At 43.0% G+C, this 27,250-nt stretch overlaps 1 protein-coding gene across 1 annotated transcript in view; it reads right to left on the bottom strand.

The window, feature by feature from the left end:
- Window positions 1–9,754: 9,754 nt before the first annotated feature.
- The window catches only part of LOC137331138 (vesicle-associated membrane protein 2-like), a 36,477-nt gene continuing 18,981 nt past the window's right edge, over window positions 9,755–27,250 (bottom strand). Inside the window, exons 2-5 of the mRNA XM_067994742.1 lie at window positions 16,583–16,722; window positions 16,081–16,225; window positions 13,402–13,560; window positions 9,755–9,856 (exon numbers count right to left, since the gene is read on the bottom strand). Coding sequence (XP_067850843.1) covers window positions 9,755–9,856; window positions 13,402–13,560; window positions 16,081–16,225; window positions 16,583–16,722 — 546 coding nt within the window. The remainder of the gene's footprint in view (window positions 9,857–13,401; window positions 13,561–16,080; window positions 16,226–16,582; window positions 16,723–27,250) is intronic.

Raw genomic sequence — 27,250 nt, 5'->3', positions numbered from 1 at the left:
AATATTATTCAATAATGAAATAGAACGTGTGGATCTAACTTACATTTAATTTGCCTGGGAATGTTTTGGCCAAAGGAGAAACTAAAGTCCCAGTTTTAAGCCAGCCCACCTGGCAGGAACATTGTGGGGGTGGGGGGGGGGGGGTTAAAATGGCAGCCAGGGGAAGATGGTGTGTTCCCGCAGCGTTTTTCACTGCCCCCTCCCCTACCATTTCAGCTGTTGTGATTCTGGCAATGTGATGGCCACCCCTGCCACAGGAAATCGGGGAGGGCCTAACTAAAATATGAAAGGCGCGGCTCGATGACGTCATCGTTGCCACAACACAATTCCACCTAAATCACGGGAGGTCCACAAAGCGCAAAAGCCATCATAGAAACGTAGTGTGAGGCAGCAATGTGGTTAGAAGCGGCCAAGATAAATGAAAATTTTGAATTTTTGGAAGGATTCTCTGGGGACCAGGAGGAGCAAGAATCTTTGGTCCTCACTTGCCTCTTCCTCCTCTGACTGGCAACGGTTCTACAGTGCCTCACCCCCCAGCACTTACCTTATGCCAGGGCTGTTCACTTGGGTCCCAGGCAGCATCCAGCTCCTGCTCCCGCCCAAGGGCCTTGACACCATTCCCGCCAACTTTGGGCAGGAGACAGATCTGCAGTATTAAAATGGCCCGGGTCTCACCCCAACGAGTTTGTGGAGGATTCCCACCAGTCCCACCCCTTGCCCGCACTGAACCTGCTCCAGGTAAAAATCCAGGTTAAGTGTTAAAACATGTACTGGCACATTAAAGTCTAGATAAACATACATTTCCCAAATGCAATTTGTAATTTGCTAAACTGCCCAGCAACAGTTGGGTTGATTCAGAAGTATGAACAGTTCTGATACTGAATAAAACGGTGAGTGTTTGGGGAATTCGACAATAATTCTCAACCGATCGGAACTTTTCTTTATCCTCACCTGTGTTGTGAGGCCAGTAGAATCATTCCAGTTTTATCGAGGAGCATGCCAAAAATTTTCTCATAATGAACTATGTTTATGTTTAATGTTTTTGAACTTGTTGCTAACAAATATTTCTAAATCTTCTTTCCATTCTAAGATTTCCAATTTGAATGAGGCAATATGCAGGAGAAGAAAAGATCAATATACATAATACAATCAACTTTAGCTAGTCAGTCCTTATAATAAGTCGATGTGCTCCACAAAATACTAAGATCTGTTTACGCACTGACTCAAACAACAGAATTTAAGAAAGGCAAGCTCTGAGGTAAATTCTGGATTCACCATAATGGCATTATATTAACTCACACTCTCTCATAACTCAACATGAACATGTGACAATATGCCTATGAATTAACTTACTTATCTTAGCGATGGGGGGTGGGGGGTCTCAGGATTTGGACATCAAAGGGTAAAAATTCTGATTGGCGAAGTTTGTGTACAAAATGCATAACACATTTGCACAACACTATGTCGTGTGTGCTATTTTATGCAGTTAATGCCTGTGTTGCTTAATGTAATATTTTCATGTAATTCCCAATTTAAATATGAATCCCACACACAAACAGAATACAGACTTGATATCAACAAGTTCATCATTGCAACATCAAAATTTGTAGTAATCTTATGTAATTCTCAGTGATTTGTTTTTGAGGTGATGCCATTAAAATAACGTGCATTAACACCTGCAGGAAAATAGCACACACAAGAATGTTGCACCAGTCCATTAAGCATTTGTACACAAGCTGCACCAATCGGAATTTCTGTCCTCAAGTCTGCATATCTATTTTCTTCTTATACTTACGGAGTAGTCCAGATCTAAGACTTCGGGTTGAGATGTGTCCAAGCCAATTTGAAAGATACATTTTATCATGGAGTTTACAAAATAGATTTCATATACCTACAAACTTACATACAAAAAAGATTTTTAAAAGAACTATACAAGGTATATCTCTCTCCAACATGCACAAAGATTCTTGTGGTTATTGTATTCCCTTTGCTGTGAGGAGAGGCATTTGAAGATGCTAATGTCAAAAAAGGCTATTTAATTTTTTCTAGTTATCTTTTAATGCAAATGAATAAGAACCAACAAAGTGTATTTTTTTAAACAAAGGTTTATTTGCCAAGACAAATACATTAATGTTGTTGCACATACACAACATGGAAATTGCATTCACCAATTTAAATATAAACACACACACACACACGCGCACACATGCGCACACGCACACACAGTGAATACAAACTTGGTGTTAACAAGTTCATCATTGCAACATCAAATTAGTATATATCTAATGCAACATTTCCATGCAATTCCCAGTGATTTTTTAAATATGCAGAGGGGGAGGGGGGGGGGGTGGGGGGAGGGCGGTGGTGCTGTTTAGTAGGGCAGGGGCAGAACTGCACTCACCTCCAGGTTAAGAACTTGGAAAATACAATATTGGTTCTTATAGGTTAAAATCAAAAAGCACTATAAGACACGAAAGAAAAATACTACCAACTACAGAGTCATTGGAATGTCTTTGAGAGCAGAAAGATATAAAACGCTACAATTTTTCTAAACTGTGGTATAACAATAGTCCAAGGCCAATGTCATTATAGAAAATTAACAACAGTATTCTATTCATTTTCAGTGTTGTGCAATACTGGAATGTTTGTTCAATCCTAGTATTTCTCACTGAGATAAAAGAAATGCTGGAAATCTGAAATAAAAACAGAATCCTCCATTCTGACAAAAGGTCCCGTCTAAAATGTTAACTTGTCTTTTTTCTTTTACGTGCTGATTGACCTGTTTTCAGCATTCTCCGTTTTTCCCTCCCACACAATTCTTATCGACATCCGTTCCGTTACTTATTAAGGCACAACATAATATGCCTTGTGCAGTTTCTTTTTTTTACACAAGTGAAAGTTGCAATTTAGCTTAAAGAGGACGTTTTCCTATGTTTGTTTCCCCTCCACAGATCTGTTCTGCTGATCTCCCCAACAGCAGAATCAAGGGAGATTTCTATTAATTTTCACCTTGTATTAATCCAGAGCAAATTAATATTTCAGATGTTCTGGTATCTGAGATCAGCGCCAAGTATTTATTTTTCTGGTCACATCTAGTGACAACGTATTGGCATTGTCGCTTTCTGCTACTGACACTGTATTTCCGCGAGGGTTTCTAACCCTAGCAACTACCCTAACCCTAATGCTAACCACTAATACCTAACCTTGATCCTGACACCCTAACTTGAACTCTAACCCTGACGCCCTAACCCCAACCCTTAATCTTAATCCTGGACCCTAAACCTAACCCCAACTCCTAACAATTGACCCTAACCCTAACCACTAATCTTAACCCCGAACGCTAAACCTAACCCCAAATCCTAACCGTAACCACTAATCCCCAACTGTAACTCTAAATCACAGTCAATAGTTGTGTCAATAGTCATTGTGACCGCATCGACGATGCAGGTCGACCGCATTATCAATAGTCACTCTGTATTTGTATGATTGCCCCATGAAGTTTTGTATGTCCTTTGTTGCCCTGGTGAAATGGAGGCATCCTATAAATACCGGGATCTGAGGGGAAGAGGTGAGAACCGGGATCTGCAGGGGAGAGGAGAACCGGGGCCCGGAGAACTGGGGCCTGCAGAAGAAAGGAGAACCGGGCCAGGAGAACCGGGGCCCGCAGGGGAGGTGAGAACCGGGGCCCGCAGGGGAGGTGAGAACCGGGGCCCGCAGGGGAGGTGAGAACCGGGGCCCGCAGGGGAGGTGAGAACCGGGGCCCGCAGGGGAGGTGAGAACCGGGGCTGAAGGGGGTGGGCAATGCTGTAAAAACATGCCGCATGATTATTTTGAATGGGTTAGCGCCTTCATTAAAATAGTGGACAGAGGAATTTTATATGAATACATTAATGCATTTGTATACTGAAATCGCACAGCCTGATTTGGCCCCGCATGTTTTTGAAAAATTAACTATATGGTGCACACTCACTGATCACTCATAATACTCCTTCTACTTCAATCACTTATTCCTTCTGAAAAGTTAAATGGTGCTCTAACTCACCTGGAGTATAGTGATTTTAGTGTTACTAAATGTGACTCAGCAACCATTCACAAATAAATCAAAACAAATAGAAAAAATAGGCACCAGTGACTATATTCACGAAACAGTGATGAGAATAGATCAGTTCGAAAATCCAAATAAGATGAACATATCAAACTTCTTTAATCTTTCTGTAGTGAACATCCTATGAGGCATTCAAGTATCCTCATATTTTCAATCATTTGGAAAAAATATATTCTGCAACATTACAAAAGTTATTATAAAGTATGCCAAATGTACAAATATTCTAAATACAGTAAAACTAATGTTCAATTTTGGGTATAGAAATCCTAACTGTATCCTCTAAGGGTTAGTTGATTTTATTGTCAATTGTATAGCTTAGTTTAACAATAAGCAACAAATTGGTTTTTAAATCACCAGAAAAAGGTTTTTTTTAAAAAGATGATTTAAAAAATTTTGTTTAAGCAGACCTTTATTTTAGAACTGACTATAGACTTCTGACTGCTTTGTGAATGTAGTTGATTAAGGTAACCACAGCATGTTGAAACACGATCGAAAGTCATAAGGCTAGGTGGCACAGTGGCTCGGTACATTGGCATACCAATGTACTGGACCACAGAGTGGCAGAACGTGGGTTTACACTCACAATTTTCCACCCAGTGAATTGCCAATCTCTACTGGGTTGTAGCATGGAGGAGGGAGGCATAGAGTGGGGGCTGAGCACTTTCACGGTAGGAGAAAGGGGAAAAACAAAATGGAGAGAGGAAAAATTGGAAAGGCTTCAGCTGTACAGATTCTAGTGACTAACTCCAGAGTGGCATTAGTAGAAGCTGGGTGCAGGCCAGTCCACTGACTCCTCCCTCAGATATGAATGGTGTATGGAAGAACCAGAAATAATAAGGGAAGCATTTAAATATAAAAAGGAGGGGAAGCAAAGATCAAACCGTAAAGTTGTAACATTTGTACATTTGTGGGACATTGCTATAACACGTGTACAATATGAGAATATACACAAAGCTTTCAGAATCTGTTTACAAGCAAACTACTTACGACACAGTTAGTAAAGAGGGATGCATGAATTCTGCAGGTCCCCTTTCACGGTTTCAGAGGATAGCACATTACAGATTACATTTAGGTCAAGATCCTGTAAGATTACACCATATGTACAATAATGAAAGAAGGAAGTAAACAATTAATAGTTAAATATTTTAAAAATAGATTATGCAATCCATTATGACTATGGCATACGATTATCTCAGTGAATAGGGGATCTACAAAGTTAAGAACTTTGACTAAGAAAAGACCCTCAATAAACAACTTATAAACCACGAGAAACAAAGTACATCATGAGTAGGTTGTGAAAATATCAGTTCAGATTCTAATCAGGGAATGACTCCTTTAAATTGAAAGGTTCCATTAAAGCAAAGAGATATGACAACCTAAGGGCACTGCATGCTGCTTAGAGTCAGGTCCCAGGTCATGAGTTGGATGCTATTTATATTCTGTGGCCCATTCACTGCAGATTCTATTTGTGTGTTGGAAAAGTCATACCAAATATCCACATATTTTTCTTTTCAAATAACTGGCATTGGTACTCAGTTCCATGGAGGTGTAATGGTGCGGTCAAAATCAGCCTTTTGTTAAGGAACACTACCTGGTTTCAGATAGCCCTCAGTTCCTCATGTTTAGCAGATGGGATTCTATAGGTCTAGCACCTGATATAAGAATAGGATATACGGTGAACATCCATGCTATTTGATAAACAACCCACAAGTGATCCAATCAACAGATATGCCACAGGTATCCAATGTATTCTATTTATACCAAATGGACAGATTGTTGCTTGGACAGTTTTATTTCCATAATTCTGCTTTTGAGCACCCAAGTTCTTATTTACCCAGATAACAGACAGATGATTGGACAGTAGTATAGGAGTATACCATCATTCTGGAGATCTCATTAGGTATAAATACATAGTCATTGCATGCCATATTTTATGTAAGATCACTAGACATGTAGGGGGCTGAAAAATCCAGGTTGGATTGCTGCATCACTGGATGTGTTGTGAGACAGATCTTCCTCCTGCCAGTCTGTCCTGAAATTGACCCTGTCCTAAGTCCCAGGGCTGGATCATTAGCATAAAAGGGGCAGGTGTCCATGCCATTTACTGCACTCCCTGGGCACCTGCTCTGTCGAGGATGGGGGTCAGGCCAGTCTGACCAAAGTGGCTAAAGAGGTGTTCCTTGGTGTTGTTGCAGCTTTACTATAGCATTGTGGGAAATGGCAGTGAAGGCCCTAAGTATGGCTGCTACACAGCAAATATGCCTGCATCATAGTGTACATCGGCTTTACATTAGGCGGAACTGGTGAAATGTCTGGTGGGGAATATCATGCCATCGGTCCCTTCTTTTACTGTAAAATTACAATGAAGGGCAAGGTGGGTGGAAGAAGCAGCTGCCTCTCCCTGCCATCAGAATTTTGTATTGGGGCCAGAAAGGGGCAGATACCCATAGGAAATGGATTCTGCCCCAAATTCCTTTCCCCACCCAATTTGTGCGATTTCTATACCAAAACTGAGTACGAATTTCAGAGCTAGGTAGTTTCAAGTCAATATTGTACTGAAAATAAATTGATATCGATTGCAATTTGTTGCCATTGCTAAATTCACGTGTCTCTCTCCAGCACTTCTCTGTTTTGTGGGCAATATTTCTAGTCAAACTTTTAGCATGTAGAATTGGATCATCAATTTCTTTTCTTTTCAAACATTTTATTAAGGATAGTGGGTGGTTTGCTAGAAGTTTGGTATGTTCAAAGTGGTCTATTGACAGCAGACAATTAAGGGCAGAAGTTCTGCACTGTGAAGCCAGCTACTGTCAAATGTGATCCCTAAACCCACTAAATGTGCACATATCCAAAATAAAACAGAGTGGTCCATTGTTGAAAGCTGTAGGCTATGGTAATACAATTATGATCAATCAACCTATACTTGACCAGATAAACTGCTACCTAGTTATGTTTTAAAATAAATTAAAACTTTAGCCATTCTTTTTATCCTTACAGATCCGAGACAGCTCCAAATACTGAATAGATTGCTTACCAGTATTACTCAGAACCTACTTTCATATTACTAGCTCTGAATCTCTATTTTGATTTTGTATTATTATGTGTAATATCTGCAATGTAACAATTGGTTTGTTTTAAATCTGAAATGTTCTGTTCAGATCTGTCAAAGATAAACATCATTTTCTGGCGATTTTACATTGTTCGACTTAAGTTTGTGGTTTGCTTTGATGGATGTTAAGGCTTTGGGCATTTCAGACTGTTACCCCCAGATGACTTGGCAAGTCAGAAAAAAAAAGTCACGAGTTATATTTAGAAACATGATCCAACTATTGAAGGTCAATGTACCTACATTGTGCTAGTTTTATCTTGGAATGTATAAGACATGAACCTACTTAACTATTCGGCAGTAAATAGCTGGTTAAATTGTTATTCAGATTTAGATAGCAATCAATTTACCCATTTGAATAATTAGGGTAGCTTGCAGACAAAATAAAAACAACCATGGATATAAGCAGAGATTAATAAATAATATCTGACACCGGAGAAGATATGGCTGACGAGAACGAAGCTGAGCTGCATCTTCAGTTGGACTCCCTTCTCCTCAGGTGCAGAAATAAACTGGAAAAGAGGCACAAGGAAGAGTTGAAAATCGCAGGGCACAAATAAGCTGGGAAAAGATGGGTATTCTGAACTGAATTTAAACTAAAAGGGGTATTATAAACCAAATATTTTCTGCACACAAATAGAAGTTTTCAGTTTGGGGTTTGACAAAAATTTTTTTTTTTTTTGGCTACATCCGTGCCTCTGTGCTTTTATCTTCCAGGCAGAAGACCAAATGGCCTGGGTAGCAAACTTCTGCAATGTGTGAATAATGGAATACAATAGATCTCCTCCACTGTGACTCCTGCACACAAGATGAAACACGTTGCTACTGCAAAGAGTTCCATCCAACGGTTCGATAAAGAAATGACAAAAGATGCCTACAAAAGACAGGCAGCTTCAAATGATAGTCAATGATGGGAATCACTCAAGTCCCTAGAGTGAAAGCCTGCCATCAGGCGTCCATCCACACCATGTAGATAATACATTGTGACTGAAGATCAGATCTGAAGGAAGAGTACCAACTTGGAAAAAGTGCCAAGCTGAATTGAGGGGGAAGTGGAAAAAAGTGCCAATACAAACTGAGAGTTGGAGGAGGAGGGAATATCTGTGAAAGGGGAGGGAGTTGGATAGGGCACAGTTGGATGAGGTACAGTGTCCTCTTCCAAAACTACTCACAGGCTCTAGATCCTGTTCAACACTACCACAATGAGGCCTTCCCACCCTCTTTAATTCTTATGAACTTGAACTCTCTTTCCACTATTGCCAGGCCCAAGGGCCTCCTCGGACATAATCACACACCTCAACATCCCTCTGGTCGTCCCATACCCTACCAATCCTTCCCAGTGCATCCATAACCCGACTACCTTCCCAATACTGCCAACCCACTTGACCCCTCCCCTATTAGTGCTACATGCCTTCTACCTACTTGCAACCAGGAACATCTTTCCGACCACCTCTCTGTGCATTCTGGGCTTTAAAAAAATTTAAGACATAAAATGAAGTACATTGCTAAACAAACATATCAGCCCCGATTTTAACCTAACCCAACTGGTGGAATTGGGTTGTGGTCGGGTCAGACACCCGCTTTACACCCCGTCAATGGAAAGTAAAACTCAGCTGGGGTGTAAAACAGGCGTCGGACCAGAGAGTGCCCCATTCACGCCGGGCGGATTAGGTTAAAATCGGGGCTGTAGATTATAATCAAGGCCACTAATTTACAATGTTTGCAAAAATATGGACATAATCACAGAATTTGAACCAAAAATATCACCAAAAAAAAACATAATTGCACTTATCCAGCATCATAAATCAGTTACCCTGAAAACATTTTGTATGTTACATCGTATAAAATGGTATTTCTTTCAACTCACCGTGAGCAATGCCATGGGAGATCCACTAATATAAAGGCTCACCCAAAACGATGTGGGCATAGCCAAATCAGGTTGACATCATATAGTAAAGATTCTGTCATTACCCACCTTGCAACAATGGATGTTAGAAAGGCCTGTGGACAACAGGCATGCAGCAATGCTAGGGCTGGCAGAGGCTTTAAAAAAATTAAATGTTGCATCCTTGAAAAGCAATTGATCAAGTTGCTCTCCCCTGCCTGCACTTTGCATTGAATGCTCTAAGTGTCAGGTGTTTTTTCCTGGTCTGGAGGAAGATGGCCCCTTAAGCAGCGATTCTCTGGGAATGAGCCTCAAGAAAGACCCTTATTGGGATTGTGTGCCCCAAGAGGCAGTGAGTAACACTAGTACCCCAACTTTACCTGAGGTCCGCTGTCAGTGCAGGTAAAAGTGGCCGCAAGCAGTGAACCCACTCTGAACATACTTAAAAACGTTTGCATCATTTATGTGTATGAATGCATCCTAGGTCTGAAAATGGAACCGTATGTTACATCTGAAGAACAGGTGCCAAAAAATTGATAGAAAATGCTGACACATGGAGGAAAACTCCGGATGCGCAACAGGGTACCCTTGCATGCTGCGAAAAATGCAGAACAAAGTGTTTTTCTTTTATCTAAGTTAGATCCACAAACGAAGGCAGTTAGTGTGAAGCAATGCAGAGTTCACATGTATTCCAGTAAAGGTACTTACTTATGATAACGATGATAATGAATGCACATATTGCTCCAAGTATAATCATCATCTGTAAGTGTGACAAAAGAGAAATTAGACAAGCAGCACGAATAAACACATCAGCTCCATATAAAATTATGAAAAGCCAGTTTTAGTTAATGAGCTTTATTTTCCAAATGTAATTTGTACATCAATTCATCCAATTGTTTTAACCATCTTTCACTTGTAGTGATATATTGAGATAAAACTAAAGGAACAGTAAATGTTAGAATTATGATGTGGGGCCAATAATGTGCCCCTTGTTGCACAGTGCTCATGGTGCTGTAGTGGTCAATAACAGAATGCCAGGCAGCAGTGCAATGGAAGGCTATGGTCTTTTTTTTTTATTCGTTCCTGGGGTGTGGGCATCGCTGGCAAGGCCTGCATTTATTGCCCATCCCTAATTGCCCTTCAGAAGGTGGTGATGAGCTGCCTTCTTGAACCGCTGCAGTCCATGTGGTGGAGGTACTCCCACGGTACTGTTAGGTGGGGAGTTCCAGAATTTTGATCCAGCGACGATGAAGGAACGGCGATATATTTCCAAGTCGGGATGGTGTGTGACTTGGAGGGGAACGTGCAGGTGGTGTTGTTCCCATGTGCCTGCTGCCCTTGTCCTTCTAGGTGGTAGAGGTCGCGGGTTTGGGAGGTGCAGTCGAAGAAGCCTTGGTGAGTTGCTGCAGTGCCTCCTGTGGATGGTACACACTGCAGCCACTGTGCGCCGGTGATGAAGGGAGTGAATGTTTAGGGTGGTGGTTGGGCTGCCAATCAAGCGGGCTGCTTTGACCTGGATGGTGTCGAGCTTCTTGAGTGTTGGAGCTGCACTCATCCAGGCAAGTGGAGAGTATTCCATCACACTCCTGACTTGTGCCTTGTAGATGGTGGAAAGACTTTGGGGAGTCAGGAGGTGAGTCACTCGCCGCAGAATATCCAGCCTCTGACCTGCTCTTGTAGCCACAGTATTTATATGGCTGGTCCAATTAAGTTTCTGGTCAATGGTGACCCCCAGGATGTTGATGGTGGGGGATTCGGTGCTGGTAATGCTGTTGAATGTCAAGGGGAGGTGGTTAGACTCTCTCTTATTGGAGATAGTCATTGCCTGTCACTTGTCTGGCGCGAATGTTACTTGCCACATATCAGCCCAAGCCTGGATGTTGTCCAGGTCTTGCTGCATGCGGGCTCGGACTGCTTCATTATCTGAGAGATTGCGAATGCCAGTTCATTGCCACCAATTTGTTTTGGACTTCAGTCTCCTTGCAAGATTTGGCTGGCAAAGGCCAAAAAAGGAGCAACAATTAAAGACAAAACAGGATCAAATTTTCTTTCATTCAATCTTCCTGAAATGTCCTTTAGAAATTGGCACTCAGCGGCTGTACATTGTTCTAGAGAAGACCCACAACTTAAATAATTTCTGGTTCCTCAGTGAGCTACATACTGAGCCACATAAATACTGTGGCTACAAGAGCAGGTCAGCGGCTGGGTATTCTGTGGCGAGTGACTCACCTCCTGACTCCCCAAAGCCTTTCCATCATCTACAAGTACAAGTCAGGAGTGTGATGGTATACTCTCCACTTCCTGGATGAGTGCAGCTCCAACAACACTCAAGAAGCTCGACACCATCCAAGACAAAGCAGCCCGCTTGATTGGCACCCCATCCACCACCCTAAACATTCACTCCCTTTACCAACGGCTGCAGTGTGCACCATCTACAGGATGCACTACAGCAACTCGACAAGGCTTCTTCGACAGCACCTCCCAAACCCGCGACCTCCACCACCAAGAAGGACAAGGGCAGCAGGCACATGGGAACAACACCACCTGCGCGTTCCCCTCCAAGTCACACACCATCCCGACTTGGAAATATATCGCCACAGCCAGGCCACAGTTGGAGTATTGTGCACAGTTCTGGTCACCACATTACAGGAAGGATGTAATTGCTCTGGAGAGAGTGCAGAGAAGATTTACAAGAATGTTGCCAGGGCTTGAAAATTGCAGCTACGTGGAAAGATTGGATAGGCTGAGGTTGTTTTCCTTAAAGCAGAGAAGGCTGAGGGGAGATTTGATTGAGGTGTACAAAATTATGGATGGACCCAGATAGAGTAGACAGGAAGTACCTGTTTCCCCGAGCGGAGAGTTCAAGAACTAGAGGACATAGATTTAAGCTGATTGGCGGAAGGATTAGAGGGGACATGAGGAAAAACTTTTTTACCCAGAGGGTAGTGGGTGTATGGAATTCGCTGCCTGAATTGGTGGTAGAGGCAAGGACCCTCAACTTTTTAAAAAAAGTACCTGGACCTGCACCTAAAGTGCTGTAAGCTGCAGGGCTACGGACTGGGTGCTGGAAGGTGGAATTAGAATGGGCACCTGGTTGTTCTTCGAGCCGGCACGGACACGATGGGCCGAATGGCCCCCTTCTGTGTTGTATCTTTTCTATGGTTCTATGGCCATTCCTTCATCGTCGCTGCATCAAAATCCTGGAACTCCCTACTTAATGGCACTGCGGGAGAACCTTCACCACGTGCACTGCAGCGGTTCAAGAAGGCGGCTCACCACCGCCTTCTCAAAGGGCAATTAGGGATGGGCAATAAATGCTGCCTTGCCAGCGATGCCCACATCCAATGAATGAATAAAAAGTTGCAGTGCAGGCCTCAGACCTCTGAATCCGTTAATGCAGGGAGCCACGCCCAATGTGCATCCATGCGACAGGTGTTGGCTATCACATCATTGGCCTCACCCGATTTTTGTTTCCATTGAAGTCAATGGGAATGAAAATCAGGAGAGGGGTACAATGGCTGATCCGACATCACCTGTTTTACACTATCGCCCAAAGTTAAAATTACCCCCCAGGTGTCTTCAGGTGAAGTGGAGTTAGAGGACAGGGATAATTGGACCACAACACATAGACTGTAATTCAGTCCCCATTTTAAAGTCATATATTCTGTCCTTATTTTAATATAATACTTTGATATTACATTATTATTTATAGTTAAATAGCAAAACTTATAGCAATTTGGAAAGCAGAGAAGTTGAATTGGCTGAAACATAAGGGTTTCTCTGCAGCCCAGGCTGAGTAACAGAGACACAAAACTGCAGTGGTACAGCGCCACCACTGTCCAGTGTGACCAGTTTCCATAGAAATTTATAATGGAAAAAAGGTGACACAAAAATGTGACCACAAGGTTTTGTAGACAGGAAATGTGTGCGTAATTAAGCTTGGAAATTTGTACATAAAATTCTGAAAGGAATTTTTAGAAAGTGGTAGATGTAAACAATACTGTTTATCTCCTAACACCATCCTTTATCATATGTCCCAAAACACATGCTGTTGGATGAGAGAGAAGGCAGACTGATATTTGTGAACTGGGTATGTATATATACACACAGAATTACACATGGAGTATTAGATGATTTAATATTAATTTATATCTGTTTGATATATCTGCCACATTGAAAGCTGTAGGTCCTAAGGCAGATTTATATCCCCAGTAACATTCACTGCTGTTAAGGCCCATACATTTCGCTTTCTGGTGTTGCCCAGTTTTATAGCGTGTGGTATTCTGTTGTTTCAAATGGGCTCACCTTACAGTTTTTCCACCAATACTTCCTCTTCAGCTTAGCAGCACTGGTTTCAAATTGCGATGCTCCAGCTTGGAGTGCATCTGCACGATCATCGAGCTCCGACAGCTTCTGATCTCGTTCAAGGACTTTGTCCACATTCACTCGCATGATGTCCACCACCTGGGAAGAACAGTCCGAGATTACATTTCACAGTTTCAAGCTCTAAAAATAAGCACTACTGCACATCAAAAGATAGGTTTAATATTTTATATAGTTTTAATCACTTCACCAAGACATCCACAAGCAATTGTCTTCCAGATTTTAAAAAAAAATTCTCCTCCGTCCCACTTTAGAAACATTCTGATTGATGGAATATATATGTGGATTAGATATATGGGGGACAGTTTTCATGGTAGCCCAGTGCCCTGTCATAAGTTGCATGGTTTGGACACACTTGCCTTGATTGTTGCTGAACCTGGCTATATTTTCAGGTTCAGCTCATTTGCACGACGTGGGTGAACACAAAGCATGGTTCAGGCATTTTTAAAGAGCCTGCAGCAGCCTAGAGGGGTTTCTGACAAAGAAAAAGAAAATGCCAGCAGTCATGTCAACAGCAGGGTGCCATGGTTCAAGGGGGAGGCCATAGAAATCTTGCTGCAGCAAGTGCAGCAAATGAGAGGCAACCTCTTGCTTCCCACCACCACGATGACTATAAAATCAGCTGAAGGGTGGGTCAGAGAACATAGCAGGAGGTTGCTGATGATTTTATTGCTAGCAGCACTCTCCAGAGGACCTGGGTTCAGTGCCATAAAAAGTTCAATAACATCACCAGGAATTACAAGGTAGGGGACCATATTGTTACCACATAATTATGTTATTCAGCAACTATTCTTGGCATGAAGTGTTCTGCCCCATCCATACATTCTTACAGTGTTTGGCTAGCTTCCTATGGTGGCCTATTAGGTGGAAATGTACACTTCCCAGCACCTCACTTTCCCAGCATCACTTCCTCCAGTAGGAACCTCAACTATACAATCCTCTGCCGACTCCTTCCATGTTCACACCTGCATAATCCTGTCTTTACAACACCTATGGATATCACCTGGATATATATGGTTATCTGTGTATGTCATGCTACTGGTTTTGAGTGAGTGAGAATAGAGCACGAAACATGAAAGGGAGGTTGTAAACGGGAAGTGGATCAGCAAAACTGCATCCTCTCTCCACATCTGGGGCTATCAAAGCACTGGAAATGGTTCAGAGAGGGCCACTCGATTAATATCGAGTTTAAGAGCCCTTACATATCAGGACAAGCTTTTAGAGCTGGGGCTTTTGACCCTGGAAAAGCTTAAACTTCAAGGGGTTATAATTGAGGTCTTTAAAATAATGAAAATGTTATATTTTGTCCAATTGGATGAGTTATTTGAGGTAGGTAGGAAGGGGAGGTAAAGGGGGCATCAGTACAGTTACAAAAACAGAGTTCGATTTGGTGCCAGGAAGTACTTCTTTACATTGGGGTATATTTTCCTCCATTTGCAAGCAAAAAAATCAAATTCAGTATGAGCATAAAGTAGAGCACAATGTCTTCCTCACAAACTAACAAATGGAGTCAAATATACTCAATTTGTTTGTGTATTTTTGATGTGGGATTTCAATATCAAAAAGAATTGAAAACTTAACACAAATACAAATGTTCTAAGAATTAATACCTCAATGGATCTAGTCGCAAAAAAGTTGAATTTGTTTACAAATGAATTATAAACAACAACTTTAATGCAGGAAAATGTCCCAAGGAGTGCAATGAGACAAAAATTGGCACCAATAAAATATGAATATTGAAGCCAGATTTGTGTTTGTAATCTATTTGTATATTCTACATACATTTACATTATATATAATCAGGTCTGTCTGCAGATAATTCTCGGATGACGATAGTTTACAGCAAAATTCATTATTGTCAGATTCACCAGCTCATATGGAAACATGGGGACACCTAGTGCTCAACTTAAAGAATGGCATAATACAGTGAAAGATTTCAGCCTGGTGTAAGATTTCCTGTGGAGTCCGATCGTTACTCTGCAGACATCATGTCAAAATAAATCTGCTTTTCTTCTTTTTGAAATATGGATGGAACATTCAGGATGGAAACAATTTAACTCGTTCATTCCTAAATACTGGGAACCGAGGGCTATTTTACATTTTGTTTTCAAGCCATAGAATTTTATTTTGGAAGGTGAGACTGAAAACACAGCAGAGAGTGGGGCCGGACCTTTCTCCTGTCTCTTCCTGAAAGAACGATCAGGTGACATATTCCCAGGCATCTGTCAACAGTCTGTAATCAGCTGCTAGGAGGTGAGAGACTGTGGTCTGGCTTATCTTGGCCTTTCACACAGTGCCTCTGGTGGCCTGGCTTATATTGAAACCTTGCTGCATGTGGAGAATTCATGTAGTACTCAGAATCAACATTGTTCTGCAATTTTTCCACTGCCTCAACCATTCCTTGAGAACCCCTAATTTTCAGGCATTTGTAAAATTTCCTTTTGTTCAAGAAAAAAAAATCACCTGACAATAGTTTTTTTTTAAAAAAAGATACACAGCCTCTTAATGCAATTTCTAGAAATATTTTGGATCATGTTCATCAAATGTCACTGGATTCAAGTTTCCTTTTCCTGAACTCCACCACAGCAGGATGGAACCTACCTCATCGACCTGAGCCTGTGTTTGCTGCAGCCTTCTGTTGCTGGTCGTGTTGACTGGTTGCGTTGGTCCTCCATCTCCAGGGTTTGCTGGCCCGCCTGGAGGTCCTCCCACAGCAGGAGCAGCAGCAGCTTGGGTTGGGCCTGACCTACAAGCCAAAGTAAAACAAATCTCTTGTTAATTATACGGTGCAGCACGAATGATATCAAAACATCCTCTATTAGCAGCTGTCTTTAAACAGACACGTTATATAGTAGGACATATCAGCCCTGAAACTGTAACAGCCTGCTGGTGTTCAGAGGTTGGCCAGGGCTGGACATGTGTTGGGGAGATTTTGCAGTGCAGAAAACAGTCAAAGGGAGGCCGCAGTACTGGCCAGCGTAAGTCTCATTGTGAAGCAAGAATTATTATAAGGTCCCATGTTTAAATTCACATTCATCTGGGGAGCTGTGCCCCTGAACACACTTTGATCATAATAAAATTGATGCATCATTAACCCACTGACCTAGCCTGCTGAAGTTGGATTCTTAAAAGGTAGGTTCCAAAAGTTGAGTCCAAAGTTGTCCTTTTATTTTTGGAAAAGGCATTGACAGTTGCATTTTGTTCCTGACATTCATTTCTCTTGCTGTGGTAGGTGCCATCATTCTGGAGTAGGAGTAAGATTAACCATAGAGATTAACCATGGTGTTGCTTAAGGCAGTCCAACTAGATCTGGTGGAACATAAGGTGCTCTCAGGCCTGAGGCCCTCAGGTTTGTAGGTGTGCAGGTGGGAACTGAACAGAAATTAGAAACTTCCTTTGTGTTTTTAAAAAATATATACTTATACTTGAAGAACTTTCCTATCCATTGGCTTTTTTTTTGGTCTGACACATAAAAGTCATGGTAATGAATATTGGGTGGTAGAATTCTTGTGTTGTGATATGGCCAAAGGTATATTTGGCAAGAACGAGTATTCATGGATAAATGGATTTGGATTTTGAACTCAGAGTGGTTAAATTCAGATTATCCAAATCCCTATCTGTTGTTTGGGTAAAAAAGACTATCACACAAGTCAGACTTCTCAGAGCACCAGAGGTTCAAATGCATGCTGTTACCAGGGGGTCACACACACACACACAATTAACTCTCCTCCCCCAACCTGTATATACAGAGATTTTCATTGCCTAGGAAAAATGATGCAAAACCCACCTAGCCATCATGGAAAAAGGGTGCAAATCAAAATAAACCACAACAAGCTTTCTCAAAGCCTTCTACCACCAATGAGAAGTAATCCCAAAAAGAAAGAAAGATACCTACACCTGTCTCTGCCTCAGAAACAGACCCTGCCATTTTTATAAACTTATTTTTTTCCTGCTCATTGAAGTGAGGAATAGAAGACTTTTTCATTTTTGGCCCTGAATATTAACCTTGAGCACCCCTGGTAGAGTACAGAGAGATGCAGAGTAAAGCTCCTTCTACTCTGTCCTGCAATGTGGTTAACCTCAATCCCAGAAAAAAAGACACGGAGGTAAGTCTGTGCTGGTTTCAAACCTACACCCCAGAAAGGACAATGTGCTAACCACTGTGCCACTTGTTTACCCTTTGCAGACATTGGGAACACATCTTTTTTTTTTGATTTCTCAAGAGAAGCTTAAATCAAACTGGATCTTCCCAAATTGATGTCCCCAAATGAGTGAATTTTCTTGACTCAATTCAGTGTTCAGCCTGTAATATGATATCATAAAGAAGTGTTAACAGTTGGCAACCTCTACATTTGATTGACTGTAGATTACTGGTATAATAAGTATGGAAAGATTCTTCCTCCTATAATACTTGGTTTATAATTTTTCCGACTTTATTTAGTGGAGGCATGCTGCTATTAAAAATGAACCAAGAGATTACTTTGGATAAGGGGGCTGGATGGACCGATGGCCCAAAACTGTTATGGTTCTGTTCTGAACGACACTGCATGCCCATTGGTAGCATCACTTAAAAAGTGTGAAACGTACCCCCATAATCATTATAATGTGCACCACTGGAGGGTAATCCAATCAAAGGAGGATTCAACATTTCCAGTATTGGATGTGAAAGATGGAACCGCATCTGAACAAGATTTTGGAGGCAGGGCTTGCCCCGTGGGATTGCTCCATTGCTTCCTTTAGGTGGTAACCATTCATGTTAATGCTAGGAGTAAAATAGTTCAATCTACGAGTTGCAATTACCATTTGGTAAAAATCAGGCAGTAGGAACATCTAGCCCAATACGAGATCTTTTATTGAAATAATAATAATAGCAGAGTCTTTAGATATTGATGTCTCTGCAATCACATCAGCATATTCAAGCTGTTCCTGAACCAAAGGTCTCTGAGATTCATTGGGAACGCACAAAAAGAAATATAAATCCTCCCACCAGAGGGCACTCAAGCTAAGAACTCAGACTGATTTTTTTTAATGCATGTATCATTCTGCACTTCTTGGGTCAGATTTGCACCTTTAATGGTACATCTTAGGTGTAAAAATGGTAGTCCAAGCAACTGAATTTCATTTCAATTTGTCTGCAGCAGCTTCACTAAGACCTATCCAAAGAAGTGGTTGGGCAACCGACAGCAGGGCCTCTACAACATTATGTCACAACACAGGACATGCACTCAAACTGGACTATACCTACCACTGTGGGTCTGACACCTCAGATCAATAGACTTGCAATGGCAATGCCTTGGGTTAAGCATGCATCATCAGAGATCGGACACGCACAGGTGCTCCAGTTTACTTAGAGACTTGCAGCATCGAATCAGGTGTGTAAATGACATAAAATGTGGCTGGGTACATATATCAGTGCTCTGAGTTTTGGAGGGAGGGAGGGAGCACTCATTGTGTGTAGCGAGTATGATCTGACAGGAATGAGTGAGACAGCATTACTTAATGTATACCTTGTATCAAATAACATGTGAACATAGGGTATTCTATTATCATAAGTTATTTCATCTTGCAAATTGTTGACAGTGACTACAATGTCAGCCATATGACAAAGTGTCCTTATTGTGAATGAGTAAGGGTATTGCCGGTTGATAGGGTTGATCATTCAAAAGTAATCTGACATTTCCAGAGCTCAACCCTTAATTTTATACAATCAGTGTATCTCCCACAGAGTAGATTGCAAGAAGAGGAGAGGAGGCCTATGGAATGAATAGGAAGGCATTTTGGAATCAAGGGCGGGGAGCAAATGGTAAGTGAGATCTAAGGACCACCAGAGAGTGGGAGGCATAGGGAGCAAGCAGTCGGAGGCTTGGGGAGGGAGGGAGGGAGGGAGGGAGGGGGGGGAGGAGTTTTAACCCCCAAGAATAGCTGGGTGGGGGGGTGGGTAGGTAGTTAAAATAACTGATTTTTCCAGTGCAATCGCAACCCAGCTCCAACACGGCCACTTCTGGGTTTAACAGAGGCGTGTTTGGATGTGCGTGAATAACCTACTTGCCACAGTCAGGACCCTAATTAGCGTAGGTGGGCAGGTAGTTCTTGGAGCAATTAACATCATTATGAGGTGTTAATTAGGTCTTTTTCAATTGATTTTTTACAGGCCTTTAAATTTAATGCCTCCAGCATGGGTTTCCCAGGGCTTGTGAATCTCGCCAACGAAAAGGAGTAGAGAAGAGCTGCATCATGAGGTAAGTGCATTTATTGCACTGCTTGTGGGCCAGAAGGAGCAGGAGTATTTCCTCCAGGCCCAACAAGCTTACCTGCTGCGATCGGACCCCCGTGATCAGTCAAATTCCCTCCCCCCTGATGTCTGAGACCCCAGCCCCTCCCGATGTCCGACCCCGACCCCTAACTGCACAAATACAATTATGAGCATTTACGCACCTTCCATCTCTCCAGCATCTCCTTGTAGCGATCTCCCTTCTGACATTGGTTCCCCAGCTGCTTTCCTGCCCGACAGGCAGCTAGCCTGTCGATCAAGCTGGCTATCGGGAGGGAAACTTTTTATAACAGGTCCCACCGTTAAATTTAGTAGGACTTGAGGGAAACTCTTACTTCTATGTTTCCCGTCCACAAACCCCCCACCAACCATCCCCCTTCCCCGCCCCACTCTCTTCCCGGCTCCAAGTTAATTTAGGGGCCCTGGAGTAAGTGGCAAGTTACAGCTTTGGCAGAATAGGTTGATGGGCTGATTAAAAAAGAGGCAGCTGTTGAGGTAATTTAAGACTTGTGTCTTTTTAGAAAGGGTAAATTCACCAGTCCTGTACCACCAATGGGGAGCCACACTTGAAGGGAATGAGGGTCAGAGACAGATTACAATACCGTATTGCCAATTCTCTGACCCACACTCCCTTTGAGCACAGCATAGCATTGGTGAATTTACCCCAGTGTATCCTGAGTTGGTGGTGGACATGGAACAGAGGGTATTGGGGCTGAGAGAGAACAGGCTTGTTTCCCCTTTATCTAATTGCCAATTCTTGAGAACCATAGAGCACATTTTCCATAGAAATACTTGGGGCACTTTGACAGCGATAATCGGGTATGCGTTTGTGTGTTAGTACTGTGGGCTCCATACCACAAAATACACTATGAGCGAACTGTTACAACTGGTATGAAGCCCACTATACCAACACACAGCTGCACACCTGAATATGGCTGGCAAAGTGCCCCAAGTAATTCCCTGAAAAATGTGCTCTGTGCCAATCACTGGACTTTGTGTTACCAGTGCCTGATAACTGCAGCACACAGCACATAAAGGATCGAGGAATCATGCACGACAAAATGGATTCCACAAGTAAAGTAGGACCGGCAGCTTATGACTGAGTGAGAAAGATTGTCCTCCTAAGGGGAATAAATTCAGTCACGTCATAAGATAATCTTCTACTTAGAAATTATACTTGAGTGTAACGGCCACACAATATATAGGGCCTTGGAAGTAATGTTCTGACACAGTGACTGCTTCCCTACACTACTCTCTCCAAAAAAGTAATTATGCGCATAATCTGCAACCAGGAGAAAGTTGCAATTGACAATTCTTTCCCCTGGCCCCACCCACATTTGCAATTCTTTCCTTCTCTCCCATCCCCATACAATGGGAAAGCTACCTGCTTCCACACCTTTGCCAATACTCCAACTACAAGGATGTACAGGAGTGCGGGGTGACTTGCCTGCTAATATTTTCAACCCTTCCCACGGGAAAAAAACAGGCCCCCACTCAGTGCCCCTCACCTCACAACACAGCAATGATCATAAAGACATTTTTGTGTTCTGAGCCAGAAACTTTAATGAGAAATAGCTTCTGACTCACTAACTGAAATATTCTAACACACAAGTGACGTGTACATACAAATCTTTGTTATCTAGTTTGCCAGTATTTAACTATCATGCAAAATAACAGGGCAATTTCTATAGCTGCAAGGCGTGTGCAGTACACGCAATGAACACAGCAACTGGATACCAATTTCGCCTTTCCATTTCATTTTCTAGCAAACACCAGATTAGCCCTAGAAGTGGAAAGCCTCAGCCATCTGGGCCCCTGTAGTGAACCTTCATCTTTGAACAGTGTTTCCACTGTGGATTGCATATGGGAGATTAGAAAGCTTTGTTCAGCCTGAAACAGTTGTGCCTTTAGTTCAGTGCAATGCTTTTTGAGAAGATCACATTTAACCACAAAACTTACTGCATTCACCGCTATACAAAGAAAGCTGCAGCCCTTCAATTAACTGCTGCAGCTGCTCCTTGCTGCACACACCCACTTGTGGATAACTTTTAAAGGACAGCTACACAAACTTCAGCAGACGCAACTAACAAAAAAAAATTAGCTGGCTTGGTTATATATTAATACGAGACCTTTGTAAATCTCCACTGCGTGTAGGTTCCAGCAGTAAACAACAGAAGGGGGATGTAGTCTCACAGAACTGATCCAGTGTGTTCCACCTACATGTTGCCTCTTGAAAACTGTCACTCCAGATGCTCAGTTAGTTCAAAGATGCAGAGTAGGTAAGGAGGGGAAACCAAGGTGAGATTTTTGCTGTTCATTAGTTGATTTATGCTAAAGCCCCGTTTGACAAGCAGATGGCTGAGGTGATGAGACACTTGCCACCCACGCAACACACTTCCCAGGATCTGCCATACTCTTCAAAATGCTTTAATTAACATTTCAAGCAAATTGCACGTAGCAATTTGTGTGTGGATGAATTAACTTCTCTGCAAAATTTTCAAAAACATTTATAGTACTGCGATCAGTTACATTTGATAAGTCAAATTAGCTTTAAAATAAATTTAAAACAGAAATAGACAGTTTCCTAGAAGTAAAGGGAATTAGGGGTTACGGGGAGCGGGCAGGAAATTGGACATGAATTGAGATTTGAGGTTAGGATCAGATCAGCCATGATCTTATTGAATGGCGGAGCAGGCTCGAGGGGCCGATTGGCCTACTCCTGCTCCTATTTCTTATGTTCTTATTAATACCAACCCAATGTGCACAAATTATTAGTCGACTTTTTTTTTGTTAATTTGTTCCTGATGAAGTCCCCTACTCATTAAGAATCAATAGTGTTCAGCAACATTTTCTGCTATTCCCAAAGCAGTATTCAAAACTCTGTGGATCCACTAACCAGTGGTAATCACACATAAAAGTCATTTCAATTGCAGGTAATCATTTCTCCAGCATTTCAAAGGGAATTGCCATTTCTTTTGCCGATTTCAGTACAATGTAGATTAAGTGCCACAGACATGGGGGCTGTGGTTTATTCCTCCTCTGATGCGCTGGATGTGATAACCAAGTACCGAGAGTAACTATTTCGTCATGACGACACACTACAGGTTTCCCACTTGTCCAAGGAAGTAGAAGGCATTGCAGAATGTTAAGCTCGGATCAAAGGGCCCCAATCCAAAGCAGCATGCACCAAGGCCTTAATGTAAAGCGGTGCAATGGATTCTTATGAATTCCCTCTTACTAGATCAACTATCAATGCATCTTAATGGTCTTTTCTTTGAAAGAAAATTGATTATCTTTTGAAACCCAGAGAGCACCTAATGTCTGTTTCCACAGGGCCGAGATGTCACTCAAGGAACCAGCATTGACTCAACAGAAGTTGAACATCAGCCAATACTATTTCAATCTCCTCCATGCTATTTATTAAGAGAGATGTGCAATAATATACAGGGTTTCAAAGGAAGCACCATTTTGAGGGGGGGGGGGGGGGCGGTGGAGGGTGGAGAGACAATCTTGTTAAATTCCATATGCACACACAACGTGTGGCTGTGCTACAGGTCACCCCATCACCCAAGCCATAAGGATGAAGGAATGGACCTTCTACTGGAGTATCACCAAGAGTGGCTCGGTAGCACCACCACTGACCGAGCTGGCCGAGTCCTGAAGGACATAGCTGCTAGACTGGGCCTGCGGCAGGTGGTGAGCGAACCAACATGAGGCAAAAACTTACTTGACCTCGTCCTCACCAATCTACCTGTCGCAGATGCATCGGTCCATGACAGTATTGGTAGGAGTGACCACCGCACAGTCCTTGTGGAGCTGAAGTCCCGTCTTCGCACTGAGGACACCATCCAACGTGTTGTGTGGCACTACCACCATGCTAAATGGGATAGATTCAGAACAGATCTAGCAGCTCAAAACTGGGCATCCATGAGGCGCTGTGGGCCATCAGCAGCAGCAGAATTGTATTCCAGCACAATCTGTAACCTCATGGCCCAGCATATTCCTCACTCTACCATTACTAACAAGCCAGGGGATCAACCCTGGTTCAATGAGGAGTGTAGAAGAGCATGCCAGGAGCAGCACCAGGTGTACCTAAAAATGAGGTGCCAACCTGGTGAAGCTACAACTCAGGACTACATGCATGCTAAACAGCAGAAGCAACATGCTATAGACAGAGCTAAGCGATTCCACAACCAACGGATCAGATCAGAGCTCTGCAGTCCTGCCACATCCAGTCATGAATGGTGGTGGACAATTAAACAACTAACGGGAGGAGGAGGCTCTGCAAACATCCCCATCCTCAATGATGGCAGAGTCCAGCACGTGAGTGCAAAAGACAAGGCTGAAGTGTTTGCAACCATCTTCAGCCAGAAGTGCCGAGTGGATGATCCACCTCGGCCAGCCTCCCGATATCCCCACCATCACAGAAGCCAGTCTTCAGCCAATTCGATTCACTCCACGTGATATCAAGAAACGGCTGAGTGCACTGGATACAGCAAAGGCTATGGGCCCTGACAACATCCTGGCTGTAGTGCTGAAGACTTGCAATACAATATTGGAAAATGTGAGGTTATGCACTTTGGCAGGAAAAATCAGAGAGCAAGTTATTATCTTAATGGCGAGAAACTGGAAAGTACTGCAGTACAAAGGGATCTGGGGGTCCTAGTGCAAGAAAATCAAAAAGTTAGTATGCAGGTTCAGCAGGTGATCAAGAAGGCCAACAGAATGTTGGCTTTTATTGCTCGGGTGATAGAATATAAAAACAGGGGAGGTATTGCTGCAGTTATATAAGGTATTGGTAAGACCGCACCTGGAATACTGCATACAGTTTTGGTCTCCATACTTAAGAAAAGACATACTTGCTCTCAAGGCAGTACAAAGAAGGTTCACTCGGTTAATCCCGGGGATGAGGAGGTGGACATATGAGGAGAGGTTGAGTAGATTGGGACTCTACTCATTGGAGTTCAGAAGAATGAGAGGCGATCTTATTGAAACATATAAGTTTGTGAAGGGGCTTGATCGGGTAGATGCGGTAAGGATGTTCCCAAGGATGGGTGAAACTAGAACTAGGGGGCATAATCTTAGAATAAGGGGCTGCTCTTTCAAAACTGAGATGAGGAGAAACTTCTTCACTCAGAGGGTAGTAGGTCTGTGGAATTTGCTGCCCCAGGAAGCTGTGGAAGCTAATCATTAAATAAATTTAAAGCAGAAATAGACAGTTTCCTCGAAGTAAAGGGAATTAGGGGTTATGGGGAGCGGGCAGGAAATTGGACATGAATTTAAATTTGAGGTTAGGATCAGATCAGCCATGATCTTATTGAATGGCGGAGCAGGCTCGAGGGGCCAATTGGCCTACTCCTGCTCCTATTTCTTATGTTCTTATGTTCTTATGACTTGTGCTCCAGAACTAGCTGCCCCTCTAGCCAAGCTGTTCCAGTACAGTTACAACACTGGCATCTACCCTACAATGTGGAAAATTGCCCAGGTATGTCCTGTCCACAAAAAGCAGGACAAATCAAATCCGGCCAATTACCGCCCCATCAGTCTACGCTCGATCATCAGCAAAGTGATGGAAGGTGTCGTCGACAGTGCTATCAAGCGGCACTTACTCACCAATAACCTGTTCACCGATGCTCAGTTTGGGTTCCACCAGGACCACTCGGCTCCAGACCTCATTACAGCCTTGGTCCAAACATGGACAAAAGAGCTGAATTCCAGAGGTGAGGCGAGAGTGACTGCCCTTGACATCAAGGCAGCATTTGACCGAGTGTGGCACCAAGGAGCCCCAGTAAAATTGAAGTCAATGGGAATCAGGGGGAAAACTCTCCAGTGGCTGGAGTCATACCTAGCGCAAAGGAAGATGGTAGTGGTTGTTGTAGGCCAATCATGTCAGCCCCAGGACATTACTGCAGGAGTTCCTCAAGGCAGTGTCCTAGGCCCAACCATCTTCAGCTGCTTTATCAATGACCTTCCCTCCATCATAAGTTCAGAAATGGGGATGTTCGCTGATGATTGCACAGTGTTCAGTTGCATTCGCAACCCCTCAGATAGTGAAGCAGTCCGAGCCCGCATGCAGCAAGACCTGGACAACATCCAGGCTTGGGCTCATAAGTGGCAAGTAACAGTCGCGCCAGAAAAGTGCCAGGCAATGACCATCTCCAACAAGAGAGAGTCTAACCACCTCCCCTTGACATTCAACGGCATTACCATCGCCGAATCCCCCACAATCAACATCCTGGGGGTCACCATTGACTTGAAACTTAACTGGACCAGCCATATAAATACTGTGGCTACACAAGCAGGCCAGAGGCTGGGTATTCTGCGGCGAGTGACTCACCTCCTGACTCCCCAAAGTCTTTCCACCATCTACAAGGCACAAGTCAGGAGTGTGATGGAATACTCTCCACTTGCTTGGATGAGTGCAGCTCCAACAACACTCAAGAAGCTCGACACCATCCAGGACAAAGCAGCCCACTTGATTGGCACCCCATCCGCCACCCTAACCATTCACTCCCTTCACCACCGGTGCACCGTGGCTGCAGTGTGTACCATCCACAGGATGCACTGCAGCAACTCGCCAAGGCTTCTTCGACAGCACCTCCACGACCTCTACCACCTAGAAGGACAAGAGCAGCAGGCACATGGGAACAACACCACCTGCACGTTCCCCTCCAAGTCACACACCATCCCGACTTGGAAATATATCGCCGTTCCTTCATCGTCGCTGGGTCAAAATCCTGGAACTCCCTTCCTAACAGCACTGTGGGAGAACCTTCATCACACGGACTGCAGCGGTTCAAGAAGGCGGCTCACCACCACCTTCTCAAGGGCAATTAGGGATGGGCAATAAATGCCGGCCTCGTCAGCGACGCCCACATCCCATGAATGTACATAAAAAAAATCTGCCCAGTATCTCACGTAGATCAGATTAGTTCACACAGGCTGCTTGCACCCCAAACCAAATATGTATGGTTCACAAGCTATTCCTTCTCTAGGCTTATATTTTCAACCTTTTCTAGTAGCTACTGCATCTGCTGACCTTCATCTTAATTCTGTGCAGCCAGCTACTGGCTGGGTTGAATCTGTATCCAGTATTTCTCTGTCTATATTAGATGACTCATGTGTGGCTGGAACCCATCCCAGAAATCGCAGAACAGATGTATTGATATTTCAATTTGCAGCATTTTGCTTTATGTTTGCCTTTCCTTTCTGGGTTGCATTTTTCTTAATTGTTATATTGTTACTTAGGTTTCAGTTTCTAAATGATTTGTATTTTTTGAATGAATACTAGTCCCAAATTGGCAGTTTTACTTCGCAAAGCCACAAGGATGCTTGGTATCAGAATAGGAAATGTTTAACTGGCAAGGTATTCCGAGGTTGGGGCTTTAGCACATTGCTGGGGTCAACACTGCATCTGACTTGTGCTATATTTCACCTGGATACGTTCGATACTAAAACTGGGTACAAGGAAGTGCAAAGGTGTCTCATTCCCCTGCTCTG

Source organism: Heptranchias perlo, chromosome 13, assembly GCF_035084215.1.
Source record: "Heptranchias perlo isolate sHepPer1 chromosome 13, sHepPer1.hap1, whole genome shotgun sequence".
Classification (NCBI taxonomy): domain Eukaryota; kingdom Metazoa; phylum Chordata; class Chondrichthyes; order Hexanchiformes; family Hexanchidae; genus Heptranchias; species Heptranchias perlo.
This window is presented reverse-complemented; position numbering and strand designations above follow the sequence as displayed.